Here is a 14764-nt window from a genome sequence, read left to right as displayed (position 1 = left end):
AAATTAACTGTACTTCAGTTCTTTTTAATGGGTAAATAAATAAATAAATAGTGGGGGGGTTTTAAAGCCCAAAGACTGAGGAAGAAATTTAATAGTGCCTGAGGAAAGGAGAAAAATCTAAGTTTCTGACCTCACGTTGATGCCAGTCAGTTTATGACTGTTCAGAATCCATATCATGTGAACCTAAGCACAATAGGAGAAACCTCTTTTTAAACGTTAACTTTGACATTCTTACCATATGGGGGGCCTCCTATGCAGAAGGTTTCCATTTCTATTTCCCCTCTGGGGCCCCCAGGGTCTGGCACCCAGAGCTGCTTTGGTGGGTGAGCTCTGTATAGTAATCCAGCCTCTGCAGTGCAAAGAGGGCAGACGTTTTCAAGCCTGGGTCTCTGTGGCTTCTGCCTCTTTTATGGAGTCACTGAGACCTAAAAATCCTTCCTCCTGGATGAGGCTTTCCCTCCATCCCCATGCTAACTTCAGCTGGAAAAAAATACCCTCAGTGCATCCTTGAAAGGAGGTTGTGACTGAAGCCTGTGAGCAGGGGTTAAGGACAAATACCCCTGCCAGATGCCCTGACACTAGTCTTTGTTCCACTTTTTAATTTCAATAACAAATTAGGGTGACTTCAGGGCACAGGCAATGTCAGCACGCTTACCTACAGTAAGTCTATCACCTTGAAACCCACCCAGTCACTTTTTGAGAATCTTCCACTCTTAAACTTTTGAACAAGCCACTTGAATTCAAGGTCAGACTTTCCAGTTTCCTCCTGGGCCCTGAACGAAGAATAGAGTGCAGTTTAGCACTCCCTACCTTAGCCAGGCGCTCAGGAATTAAAGCTAGAGTCTCCCTAGTGCCGCGCAGCGCTTGCAGAACCCAGGTTCCCTGCCGGAGGCGCTCCCGGAAGGAAACATCAGGCATAAAGAGGGAGGGTCCCATCCCTGCAGCACACAGAGGGTCTGGACTGTTGGCACAGACTCTAAGTGCAAGCAGTGCTCGCCAGAACACCAATTCATGTATTGTCCAATACAACTAAGACGTGATTGTTTATTGACATACTTTTTTGATGTAGTAAAATCGTAAGAAAAAATGTGTAGCTACATCAGAGGAAATAAAGTGAATGTAAGGGGGAAAAATAAAAGAAAGTAAGTGTAGAAAAGGAGCAGTAACTGATCTGATCTAAATGTTTGTGTCCACCCCTCTCCCCGCCCCTCCCCTGCAAGTTCACCTGTTGGAATCCGAATGCGCAATGTGAGGGTGGTGGTGGAAGCTGGAGCCTGCGGGGTGGTTAGGTCATGAGGGTTGTGCCCTCACCAACAGGTAGGGAGTCAGTTTGTCTATATTTTCTTTCTCTTTATTCCTGATTCAGTCTTGGGAGATTGTACACTTCTAGGAATTTATCCATTTCTTTCAGGTTTTCCATTTTACTGATGTCTAACTGTCCGTAGTCATCTCTTCTAATCCTTTGTGTTTCTGTGGTGTCAGTTGTAACCTCTCCTTTTTCATTTCTGACTTTACTTATTTGGGCCCTCTCTCTTTTGTTCTTGATGAGTCTGGCTAAAGGTTTGTCAGTGTTGTTCAATTTTCAAAGAACCAGCTCTCAGTTTAGTTTCACTGACCCTTTCTTTCTTTTTTTTTTTTTTTTTTTTTTGTCTGTATTTCTGCTCTGATCTTTATGATTTCTTCTACTGACTTTGGGGTTTGGGTTTGGTTTGCAGGGCCCAATGTTTTTTAATTTGTTTTTTAATTTGTTCCTATTTGTACTGGGATACAGGGGCTGGGTTGGGAAGTGTCTGTGCACGTTATGCCCGCCCCACCAGGGAGCTGGCCGCTCTGCTCTTCCCGGGATAGCTTTTGGAGCTTTTTCTTTTTCGTGGAGCCGCTGCTCTTGCTGGCAGCGCCCTCTTCAGGCCCACTGCTGAGTGGTTCCTCCTTGGAGCATTTCCTTTTTTTCTTGGGGACCCTCTTTATTTCCTGACTCTTCAGGGTCACCAAGCGGTTCCTCTTTGGGGAAAGATGTCTTCCTCTTGGCCGGCTGTCTCTTGAAGATTACTACTAACCAGCTCCTCCTGGGAAAAGATTTCTTTTTTTGGGTTTAGAGAAGGAGAAAGATGGGTCTTCCATTCTCCTGAGGAGCCTCCTGGGGCTTTTGCTTCTCTTTGTCTCCTCACACTCTTCCGGAGTACTACTGCTGTTTGCGATTGCAGCCAGCCATTTCTTCTTCTTCAAGCATTTTTTCTTCAGTTTCTCCAGCTTCCTAGCGATCTCAGCAGCCGCTTCTTCGGCCTGATCTTTTATTGGCACTCCTCTGCCCTCAAGCTGTGTCTTCTCTTGGTTTTTCTATTATACTTGCTTGATTTTCTACTTACTCCTTGTGCTTTCTCAGGCTCTTCTCCAAGCTCTTCTGCCTGTCCTGTAAATTCTAATATTCCCCCTGGGTTTTCTGCTTGGTCCTTCTTCCTGCTTCTGGTGTATGTTTTTCCAACACCACCAAGCAATTCTCCAATTCTCAGCTAACACTCACCAGGAGTCCTACAAATTTAACTCAATTCTGAAACTATCTACCTCCCACCGGTTAAGGGCTCAGTCCCACAAGACTCAGTCCCCCGCTTCAGATGCTGATCACAAGTCCAGGTTGTTACCTTTGCTTCTGACCAACTGACTATAAATCAGAGCCTCCCACAACCCCTTCTTGGATTCAATTAATTTGCTAGAGCAGCTCACGGAACTCAGAGAAACGTTTACTTCTATTTACTAGTTTATTACAAAGGATGTTATGAAGGACACAGATAAACAGCCAGATTAAGGGGTACATAGAGTAAGGACTGGAAGGGTCCTGAGTGCAGGAGCTTCTCTCCCCATGGAACTGGGGTGTTGATTTCTGAGACAGGAGGGAAGGAGGCAGGGCACAGCCACTCAAGGAATGACAGCAACCAAAATGGTGGAAGATTTACCTCCTGGTTGGCCTTGAGGATTAAGAGGTTTAACTTCTAGTAGACCTTGAGCTTCATTATGTGCTCATTGTAATGGCGGGATCAAATAACATGCCCGCAGGCTCCATGACAGGCCCTTGGCTAACCGCAAAAGGCCAAAGAATGGGCAGTGGCCCAATTCCTGGTAATCCCAGTCCCTTCCCCAGGACAGTTGGATTGATCCCACCTGTAGGCACGTGAAGACACTGAGCCCACAAAAAGTGGCAACACCACGCCTAGTGGCCCTTTGCACTCTCTCCCCCCTTTGGAGACTGCCCGCACTCTGTCTATGGAGTGTGTACCTACTTTTACTTTAACCTGAGCACCCAATTCCCACACCTCTTCCCTTGCCTTTTTCTTGCCTTACACTCTATGCAGTATGTATCTCTCTAAATAAATCTACCTTAACTCAACGGTGGCTCACACTTGAATTCTTTTCTGCGCGAAGCCAAGGACCCACACTTGGCAGGGCAAGTCCCAGGGGCTCAACTGAGACCTGGGACTCAACCCTCCTCACACCCCACATCCATTTTCCTGCATCATCTCCATCATTCCCCATTCAACTCACCTACTTGACCTGTGCAGAAGAGAGATGGATCTTGGAGAATGACAGTGGCTTATCATCAGTGCAGCCAGGTGATGACCCCAACTGCCGCTGCTATACCAGATGTGCTTCCGTAGCTTGAGCAAATGAACACATCCCCCAGTACCTGCTCCTCTGCTCTTGATCTGGCACATGCTTTTTCTCAGTACCTGTTAGTAAAGATCACCAGAGCAGTTTTCTTGCAGCTGGCAAGTCCAGCGGTAGACCTTGCTGCCTACCTCACTCACTGCCTACCTCAGGGGCATATTAACCTTCCCACCTATGTTATAATCTCAGGAATCTTGATCACTTTCCCTTCCACAAGATCCCACATTCATCCAGTACATCAATGGCCTTGTGCTGATGGGACCTAGTGAGCAAGAAATAGCAACTACTCAAGACTCATTGGTAAAATATTTGTATGCAGAGGATGAGAAATAAAACCAACCAAACTCAGGAACCTTTACCTCCATGAAATTTCTAGGAGTCAGTGATATGGGGCATCTTGAGATATCCCTTCTAAGGTAGAGGATAAGTTGTTGCATCTGGCTTCTCCTACCAACAAAAAAGAGACACAATGCCTGGTGGACCGCTCTGGATTTGGGAGGAAACATAGTCCTCCTTTGGGTTTGTTCCTCCAGTAAAGCTGCTGGTTTTTAGTGGCGATGAGAACAAGGGAAGACCCTGCAACTGGCCAGGGACTGCTTTGTAAGCTGCTCAGCCATGTGGTGCAAGTGATTCGGCAGGCGATGTTTGAAGTGGCAGTGGCAGGTAGGTTTGTAAAACCGAGTCCTATGACTCATTTATAATTGAAACCAATGCCCAGATTTCTGTCCTCATCTTTCCCATTCCTCCTTTGTTCCCTTTTGTCCCAGCCCAGACCTATTCGATCACGTGTTTGCTAATCGGTAAGGAGTAATGAAGATCAGGTACCTTGAGCCACACTTTCTGACAAGCATCACTGTTTAGGTGCTGTTCTAGATTATTTCCCAGGGCCAGATGGCCTTATAGATTACGTTGACATGGGTGGACCCCTCCCCACGCACATCACCAGAACAAAGACACTTAGACTGCAGGTGATTAAGATGATTGACCCCAGCTCCTCTGTTCTTCCCGTTTAAAAACCCCTGATTCAGAGAACAAGTGAGAGTGGCTCTGAGACTTGCTTGGCGCCTTGCAGGCAGCCCTGGAATGTGGACAGCCACTTTCTGGGACAGCTCTGAAGAACTGTGGGAAAGGGAAATCCTAGGGGGCAAATCATAGATCAGTGCAACTGGCTGTTTACTCTGCTTGGAGGAGAAATGGCAAGATGTGCAATTATAGACCAATTCATGGGCTGTAGCCGATGGTTTAGTTGGATAGTTGGACACTTGGGAGGAACACAATTGGAAAACTGGTAATGAGGAAATTTGGAGAGGAGGTATGTAGTACACCTCTCTGAATTGGCAAAAAGTGTGAAGATATTTGTGTCCCATGTGAAAACTCACCAGAGCATGACCCCAGCAGAGCAGGAGTTCAAGAATCAAGTGGAAAGGATGACTCATTCTGTGGATACCAATCAGCCCCTTCCCAGCCACTCATCATTGTTTAATGAGCTCATGAACAAAGTGGTCATGGTGGTAAGAATGGAGATTATTCATCGGCTCAGCAACATGAACTTCTATTCACCAAGGCCAGCTTGGCTCCGGTGAATGTCCAACCTGCCAACAGCAGAGATCAACACTAAGACCCCGGTTTGGCACTATTCCCCAGGGGCAGTCAACATGGCGGCAAGTTGATTACATTGAATTGCTTCTACCATGGAAGGCCAGCATTTTGTTCTTACTCCAATTAGACACTTTGGATATGAATTTGCCTTCCCTGTATGCAATGCTCTGCCAAACCCATCATGCATAGACTTAAAGAATGTCTTATCCATCATCATGGATGGATAGCAATCCTTCTTTTCAAGGGACCGACTGCACAGCAAAAGAAGTGCAACAGTAGGCCCATTCCAATGGGACTCACTGGTCTTATCATGTTCCCCACCATCCTGAAGCAGCTGGCTTGATAGCTTTTGAAGACTTTTGAAGACAGTTCCAGAGCCAGCTAAGTGGTGATGGGGTTTAGGACAGGTTCACCTCAAGATGTGACACTCTGGCCCATAGATTATTTGGAGCTGAAAAGAAGCAAGGTCCAAAGGACTCAGGAAGAATATTTGAACAACCCTACCCCTTTATTGCCCCAAAGAATTTAAGATAAGAGGCTTGTCCCAGGAAGGCACTATCACCATAGATAAGTATAGTAAAGTTTGAATTAAGTGTGATAGACAAGGAGGAACCTAAGCTCATTTGATCAAAGTCTTCTCTGTGTCCCACTGTCTTTGGATTTTTTTACCAAATATTAACTCTTTTTATCTTCCTGTGAATTATCTTACTTTCCTTTGAAGTGACAGACTCCAGCGTCCTTCTCCTTAGCCCAGAATTGTATATATATATCTCATCTTGCCTTGCTGTCTTTGGAATTTGCTTACATGGATTTTTTTGGGGGGGGGAATGCTTTGGAAATGCTTATGTGGAATTCTTATGCACATGTAATAAATTTGATTTTCTCCTGTTAATCTGCCTTCTGTCATTTTAATTGCCAGCCGAAAGAACTAAGAGGGGAAAGAAGAGGAAATTCCCCTTTACCCAGGTGGTTTCATGTGGGAGGGGGTTTCGAGAAGGAAGAAATTTTCCTCTATCCTTCTAGGTTCTCCTGGCTGGTCTAAGAATTAAGTTAACATAAGACAAACAACAGGAGAAAATCAAACAAAAGTTTAACAAGTAAACATGGAAGTGACCCAGGAAAACTGAGTGACTCACCGAAATGATCTGAAATCCTCACTTTAAATACCATCTGCAGCTAAAGACAAAAGAGGACGGTGGAGGTGGTGGTTGGGACCTCAAAGGGAGAAAGGAAATTCATGTAGAAATGGAAAGCAAATCTTTGGTAAACAAATGTTTCCTGGGCTGTGCAGAGACACTGGACACAGAGCAGATTCTGGTCTCTAGGCCTTGCCTGGCGTTTCCCCCACCACACTCAGCCTGTTTTCTTTGCAGACATCTCTGGTGATAATTCTTTTCCAGGAACAGGCCCTCTATCTAAATTCTTTTAGGCAGTTTAGAGGAAGGTCAAAGATTCTTCCTGAGTCCTGTAGGTCTTGATTATTTTCAGCTGTAAATAATCCACAAGCCAAAGCAACATTTTGGGCTCAAATTTTGCTCTCCTATAGGAGCAATACTTTGCAGTGCTGGGGCAAGGATCTCCAGAAGGTTGTGTGTGCTCTGAATCAGCACCTAATGCATAGAGATATTTCTCTCACAGCCAAGATTAATGGGTCCAGGAATCAAAGGGTGGGAATGGGAGTGGCAGCACTCACTACTAACCCTAACTCATTAGCAACATTTCTGCCTGTGTCCTTATGCTCTGCTGGCCTGGAGGTCTTGGTTCAGAGGAAGGAAGGCTTCCACCAGGAGACCAGCAATGATTTCTTTAAATTCGAAGTTAAGACTGCTGCCTGGCCACTTTGCCTGTTGATTTAGAGGCATGAGGAGTTCAAAGAGGGGAGTTACTGTGCTGGCTGGGCTGACTGACCCTGGCTACCAGGGGGAAATTGGACTTCTTCTCCGCCATGGGCAGGACTACTAAAGCCCAGACCCTTCAGAAATAAAGGTTTGAGTTACTCCACCAAGTAAAGAACCACAACCAAGTAAGGTGCTTGCTGAAGGCAAAGAAAATATAGAATGTGAAGAAGAGGACGATAGTGATAAGTGCCAGCTCTGACCACATGACCAGTTACATAAGGACTATGACTATCAACAGTACTCCTCCTTATTGTTATGAATATATTTATAATATCTTTGTTTTCTCTCTTATTCCCTTACCATGTAACATAATATATATTGACTTTCTATCACAGTACTTAAGTGTTTTTAATTTTGCATCATAGTATTTAAGTCATGAGATATCCAGGAGAAGAGTAAAAGTCACTCCAGGACTTTACTGCCTCTTCTGGGGAAGGGGTTAGTGCATTTTCAGTTGTACACAAGATGGTTGTATCACAATAGCCAGAATTTTGACCTTGTGGTTGTCTTTATTTGGAGAATATGTCTGGTTTAAGGAGATGAGTATGGGTGCCAAGTTGACATGGGGTAGACTTGTGATGGTTAATTTTACATGTCAATTGACTGGGCCATGGGGTGCCCAGATATTTGGTTAAACATTCTTCTGGGTGTATCTGTAAGAGTGTCTCTGGATGAGATAAACATTTGAATATATAGACTGGGTAAAGCAAATTACCCTCCCCAATGTGAGCGGGCCTCACCCAGTCCTCGGAAGACTTGAATACAACAGAAGGCTAAGGAAGGGAGAATTTGCTCTCTGCCCATCTTTGAGCTAGAACACTGGTCTCCTCCTGCCTGCAGACCCAAACTTGGACTGAAAATAATGCCACCAGCTCTGCTGGTTCTCAGGCCTTCAGAATTGGACTGGGACTAGACGGCTGGCTCTCCTGGGTCTCCAGTTTGCCGACCGTGAATCTCAGCCCCTATATTCACATTAGCCAGCTCTTTATATATATATACACACACACATCGTTGACCCTTGAACAACGTGAGGGGTTAGGGGCACCAACCCTTTGTGCAGATGAAATATCAGTGATTCTGCATCTGCTGATTCAACCAGCTGTGTGGACTGTGTCATACTACAGTATGTATTTAGTAAAAAAAAAAAAAAATCTGCATATAAGTGGACCCACACAGTTCAAACTTCTGTTGTTCAGAGTCAACTGTGTGTGTATATATATATATATATATATATATATATACACACACACACATACAGAATCCAGAGTAATACAGAAGCTTACTTACATTCTTTAAAGACATAAAACTGTTTTTTAAAAATTGATTATCTGAAAGTATTTTTTAAAGCAGACCATTAGAAAAATACTTTTAAAATTGAGAAGGAGACGTCTCATAAATGGCCAATTAGCTTGCCTCTTGTGCCTAAAATCCTTCTAAAATATAGTAAAGGGGGGTGGGGGTGGGGGAGGTAAAAGTCTATAGGAACAAAATGAGTGGAAGAAGAGATGCCAGCAGATGAAACACAGTTTTGGCAAATGGGAAGGAGATGGGGGAGCAGCGGTGATACAGCAGAGAGGAAGGGGCTGACGAGGAGCCAGAATGGGAGGACTAGCCTGAAAGCCTAGACTGCAAAAGTTGGACCCGCAAGCCCCCTCCCCCCCAGCACAGCCAGGTAAGCGCCCACCCCCACCACCAGCAGCAAGCCGAGAATCAATGCTCCATTCTCTGAGAAAGTGGATAGAGAAACTTGGGGCCCAAAGACATCAGGCATTGCAAGAAACAGAGGAGAGATGGAGCTAAGAAACAGGCACACACCTTGCCAGCAGGAGACTGGCAGACTCCTCTCTTGGAGAGATGGAATCAACCTAAGGAGTAAACCCTCACATACTGACATTTAGAAGTTTGTCAACCCAAACGGGAGCCCCCAGCTCAGTCCCTTTCAGGGAAATTCACCAGTCAACAAGCTCTATCCACAACCCATACAGACAATCAGCTCTGTAATGCTTTGTTTGTATATGAAAGGACAGTCAGCATCTTAAAAGAGATAAAAGAAAGCAGAAATACAGAGGGAAAGGGAAAAATGCAGGGAATAAAATAAGAAGAAGAAATAGAAATAAACAAATAAAAATCCCCCCAAATCCTCAATTAATGTTCTCAGAAGGCTGGTAGGGCAGATTGCATCCATAAAACAAGAATGCTGGCAGGGTAAGGGGGAGGGGGTGCTACCTCAACCTAAAGAAAGAGTTTTTGGAAATTAAAACTATGAGACAGAGCAGGGAGAGTACCTGTAACTGTTAAGGAATAGTTGGTGGCCTTTGTGTGAAGTTTCATAAATGGTGAAAATGAACACCAGGTTCTAATGGGGATGAAGACTGGTGGGTGTGTATCAGTCAGGGAAAGTTAAAGCAGTAACCTTCAATCTTGAGGTTTAATACTACAAAGCCTTATTTTTCGCTCAAGCTAAGTGTTGAGCAAGATGCAGGTTGGGGGGCTCCCTGCATCTCATACCAAGCCACACAGATCGCATGGCCTCTGTCAGATTACTATGTCCAGGGAAGAGAAAAACTGGGGAGCGAGTCATGCTGGCTCCACACTACACCTCCTTGGCCAGGAAATGCCACTTCATTTCTGCTTGGAGTCCATCGGCGGTAACTAGTCACGTGGTCCCAACCTTACTGCAAGGGAGTTGAGACGCTGTAAACCCACACAAGGATACTGCGTGAACTCTGACCAGATCCTTTCTCCACCAGAATGGAAGGGAGGGAAAGGAAAAAGAGGGCAGGAACTTCAGAGAAAGGGACGGAGTCTTAAGGTGGCAAGCCCTGCTGATAACAGAGGTCAAGGAGGCAGAGGAAAGGGAGAAGGAGACAGAGATACTGACATCGCTACAGAAGGAAAGAAAGGGCCAGGGAAAGCGGTACTGAGAGGAGAGGTTCACTAATGTGTTATGCTTATTTCTATACAGATGCTTCCATTCTGTTTTATGATTATCTTTCCATGTCTCTCTTCCCCCAGATGCACAGCTCCCTGTGGGCAGGTCCTGTCTGTTACCCATCTTTGCCTCAAGGGATCAGCACAGAAGCTGACTTAGTAAGCCCTCCTGGAATGCCCTTAATTATAAAGTATGAGGCCATAAATCTTAATTTCCTCCCACTCACCAGTTTACAAGTGGGGAAACATGCTGGGCTAGAGCAGTAGGAAGAATGTAGGGAATGTAGCTGGTCACACCCCTGAGGGGGAAGGCAAACAGGCACCTGTTAGGTCAACAGAGACACAGCCTCTTGCCATGGCCACCCTGCTCTTGGATATCAGAGGTGCCAGAAGGGGCAAATGTGTTACCTAATTGTATAAAACAAAAGGAAACTGACTTTCTCTATTTTTAAACAGAGTCCAGGTGACTGGATGCTTTTACAGATATATTTTACTTATTCAGCCAATCAGAGACTTTAAGGGTCTTAAATAACATCTAGCCAAACACTTCAACTAGACAAAACCTAGTAAAATTGAAGGTGTGCCCACCTTACAACTCATAACTCCCTTCCTGGTCACAGCCCTAGAAGGGCGTTTTCTACACTGAGAATCATGAACTAGTAAGTAGTGATATCAAGTTAGTGGATCTGGATCAGCAATTTCTTAAATGAATTAGAATAGAAATGATCAGAAAACACACATAGTTCAGTAGTGTGGAGTGTGGTATTTGGTGTGAGTGGTATACGTATTTGTTGCGTAGTGTATGAACATGTGTGTATTCAGGATAGCAATGTGTTTCCTACAGTAGATCCCAGTTAGTTAAAAAAAAAAAAAAGAAAGAAAGAAAAGGAAAACAGTTTGGAGTCACAGCCCTAGAGAAAATTTCACTGTTGCTTACAGGAGAATGACCACAGCAGCAATGTTTGTAATAGAAAAAAATACATAAATAGGAAATGATCCAAGTATTCCTCAACATGACCATGAAAAATTGTGGTATAATCATGCAGTGCAATGTTACATCACAGTTAAAACAACTACATTAGAGCTACCTGTAAAAACATGAATACATCTCAGTAAGGATATTGAGCAAACAAGTTGCAAAATGAAACTTTCACTGTAATACCATAAATAGAAAATTTAAAAGCATGCAAAACTATGTTTTAATTGTTTCTGGATATATGCAGTGTGTAAAGTATAAAAATAGCCACGGGGTTGCTAAGTACCACAGTCAGCAAGGTGGCAACTTTGGGAAGGAGGGAAATGCCAGGAGGAAGGGATATACCAGGCTCCTCAGCTGTACATGTGATGTTTCTCAATCTGGGGTAAGTTATATTATTATTCTTGACTTTTCTGAATTTTTCTTAAATTTTGCTTCCCCAAAAGGGGTACAAAAGTGAAGTTTAACAGACTTGGAGTTTTTCGTTTTGTTTTGGTGGGGGGAGGTAATTAGGTTTATTTATCTATTTTTAACGCAGGTATTGGGGATTGAACTCAGGACCCCATGGATGCTAAGCAGGCACCCTACCACTGAACTTACTCTCCCACCCAGACTTAGGTTTTAATTGTCTCTGCCACTTACTGGGAAAGGAACTTAGTGAATTCCTTAATTTCTCAAAGCCTCTGTGTCAGTAAGAGAAAATAAAGTATTGTTTTTATAATCAATTAACTGAAATAATATGGATATAAGTGCTGTATAAAGTGTGAAGTGCTATACAAGTATAAATTATAATTGTACAAAAATGCTCCATAAATTGCAGTTATTACTGGAAACTTAGTGGTCCTTTGTTTACATACTCTCATGGAACCTTGTTCCTTTCCTTCAGAGCACTTCCCTTCGCAATTACACCTTCATTAACGCTTTATATGACTATGCATCATCCCCACTCCATAGCTTTGGGCTCTGAGTCCAGCACAGGCCCTGGCAAGTGCTACGTGCTCAACACATCTTTGTTAGTGTAATCAGAACGGTTACCTGTAGGAAGTAAGAATGGAAAGCAAGGTGGGAAGAAAGGACTTTTATTTTGTCTTCAATTTCTAATCCTCTTTGTACTTTCACCTTGAACCTGTATTACTTAGTGACAAACTAGTTTAATTTTTTATGAAAACAGTAAGAATTAAAGCGGCGTGTCTTCATTTCATTGCCTCTCAGGGGAAGGTAACGTTTTCATGTAGGACGATGCATGAAATAAAAGGAGCAGGCAAAGAGGGCTGGGGGCTCTGGGCGCTGGACTCTCCCCACCCTTTGGGAGGAAGGCGGCGTGTCTAACGGTTTAAGAACTGCCGGAGGCGCCGTTGGGGGGCGCCCGCGAGGCCGCACTGGAATTCCCGCCCTCCAGTTACATGCCCCAGTAACCCCGGCGCGCCGGCGACCGAGAGTAACCTCGGGTCGGGCGGCCGCCCCCCCGCCCCGACTCTCGCCTGCTCCGTCTCAGCCAATGGGGAGGCAGCGCACCAGCCGGCCGGACACTCCTCCCCTGAGCTATTAGAACTGAGTTGTACAGTCACCTCGCCGCCGGCTGCGGACTTTTCCAATCGCAGGTCTAGTTCCCGATTCCAGGCCCCGCCCCCGGCCTGCCCCGCACTCACTCTCGGCCCCAGTCACCTTTGCTTTACAAACGTTCAGCCCCGCCCCCTGCCTACCTTGCTGCGTGAGGCCCCGCCTCCTGACCCGGCCGACCAATGATCGGCTGGGCCTGGAGCCGCTGGGCGGGCCCGCAGCCAATGCGCACGCCGTGGGCGGGCTCCTGGCCGGAATTGGGGGTGAAGCTCCAGCGTTGTGCCCACATTCGGGGCGCGCGGAGCTCAGGGGTCCCTGGGGGGCGCCCGCAGCTAAGATGGCGTCCGCAGCCGAGGGGGACGTGGGAGCCGAGGCGGAGCTGGCAGGGGTGCTGCGGTGGGGCTTCCCGGAGCTGAGCCTTAACAAGTTGTCGACATCCCTAGGCGCGTCAGAACAGGCGCTGCGGCTCATCATCTCCATCTTTCTAGGTAAGGACCCCCTGCGGAGTCCCGGGGGACGGGGACGTGACCTCCCCCTCTTCGCGGGGCCACCGTGAGGGCTTTGCGGGGTGTGGACCAGAATCCGAGAACACACCAGCCAGCTGTCGAGAGGAGGGCCAGTCTAGTCTCGGGTCTGGGGGCGCTTGTGCCCTCTGAACCTCTTCACCTCTTCACCTTTCTTTTTGACCCCTGCTGTACCCTTCGGGCCCCTCATTCGGCGCCACCGCCCTCTCATCTTGCCGTGCTGTACCCTGTGTCCCCACGACCTGTCCTTATTTGTCTCTCTCTTGAGTTCGACTCTCTGTCCATGTGTACTGCTGTCTGTTAATATCAGCCCTCAGACACGCGCGCTTCTTATTGGCAGGCACAGGCCCCCTAACTTAGATATTTCAGTCCTGTGGGCTCCCTCAGCCCCCATACTCCATTCTAACTAATTCTGAGTCTCTGTTTTGTGCATCGTCTGCTTATATTACACTTTGATCTCTGTCCCATTTCTAATATTTTCTTCTTGTACCATATTGCTTTTTTTCCCTTAACCACCTGTCATTTATCCTGGAATATCGTTTTAATACTGGGCTTGGGAAACAGAACTTGCAACTCCTTAAAAGCGATCCATGCTACCCCAAGCGTCTATTACTCACATGGTTCAAAGGATGTGGTGTAACTGAGTTTATGTCATAACAACAGACTGTATTATATCTGGTTTATGGGCTTTTTTTTTTTTTTTTACTGCATCCTTCCTCCGTGGGTTTTTTTTAAATTAATTATTTTTTAAATTTTTTAACCAGTCATTTTTTGGGGGGGGAGGGAGGTAATTAGGTTTTTATTTAATTAATTTATTTTAATGGAGGGACTGGGGATTGAACCCAGGACCTCATGTATGCTAAGCCCTTGCTCTATCACTGAGCTATACCCTCCCCCTTTCCTCCATGGTTTTTAATACACGGAAGCATCATGGCACAATGAAGAAAAAAAAGTGTGGACTTGGAACGTGAGCAAATCAGACCCAGCCCTGCTGCTGCCTACAAACTGTGAGACCCTGGATGAACCAGTTAAGCTCTCTGGGCCTCAATTTTCTTGTTTATGAAATGAAAACAGTAATGCCTACCTGATAGGACTGCTGTAAAGTCTTAAAGGAATTCAAAGGTCAAGAGCTGATATATAAATATTTGAGTAGGTGGAAGGTTTTATGAAGGTTATGGGACTTCCAGCTAGGAAATTAGGGGTGCGGAAGAATTAAGCCAACAGGGTGGGACGGTGCAGGGAGCGCTGCCATTAGCAGATCTGAACCACAGGAAATTTAAGATAAAGTTGGGCAGATGTGGAAAGCCTTAAATGCCAAAAAGAAAATTTGGAATTTATCCAACATCAGTAGAGACACTGACATGTAATATCACCTAAGGGTGTTTACCAGATCTAGATAATGAGAGAGACATGAATTCATATTTAAACAGCCTTGGATAATATTGTCATTTACAGTGCTACACATCAAACCAAGATAATCTTCCTTTTTCCGATACAGGTCACCTTTTCCCTCCCTTGTAAAACTGTAAAATTTTAGAGGTGGATGGGACCTTAGATTGTGTGATTTGCTTAGTGTCACCTAGAGCTAACCCACATTTATCAGTCCCTCAATCTAG

General features: G+C 45.3%; 1 protein-coding gene and 1 pseudogene across 1 annotated transcript in view; one reads left to right on the top strand and one right to left on the bottom strand.

Moving 5' to 3' along the window:
• Positions 1-1737: 1737 nt before the first annotated feature.
• LOC105076240 (uncharacterized) lies at positions 1738-12913 on the bottom strand (annotated as a pseudogene).
• The window catches only part of LPCAT3 (lysophosphatidylcholine acyltransferase 3), a 29418-nt gene continuing 27525 nt past the window's right edge, over positions 12872-14764 (top strand). The window contains exon 1 of the mRNA XM_010963190.3: positions 12872-13112. Within this exon, the coding sequence (XP_010961492.1) occupies positions 12962-13112 (151 nt within the window). The 5' untranslated portion in view covers positions 12872-12961. The remainder of the gene's footprint in view (positions 13113-14764) is intronic.

Source organism: Camelus bactrianus, chromosome 34, assembly GCF_048773025.1.
Source record: "Camelus bactrianus isolate YW-2024 breed Bactrian camel chromosome 34, ASM4877302v1, whole genome shotgun sequence".
NCBI lineage: Eukaryota > Metazoa > Chordata > Mammalia > Artiodactyla > Camelidae > Camelus > Camelus bactrianus.
This window is presented reverse-complemented; position numbering and strand designations above follow the sequence as displayed.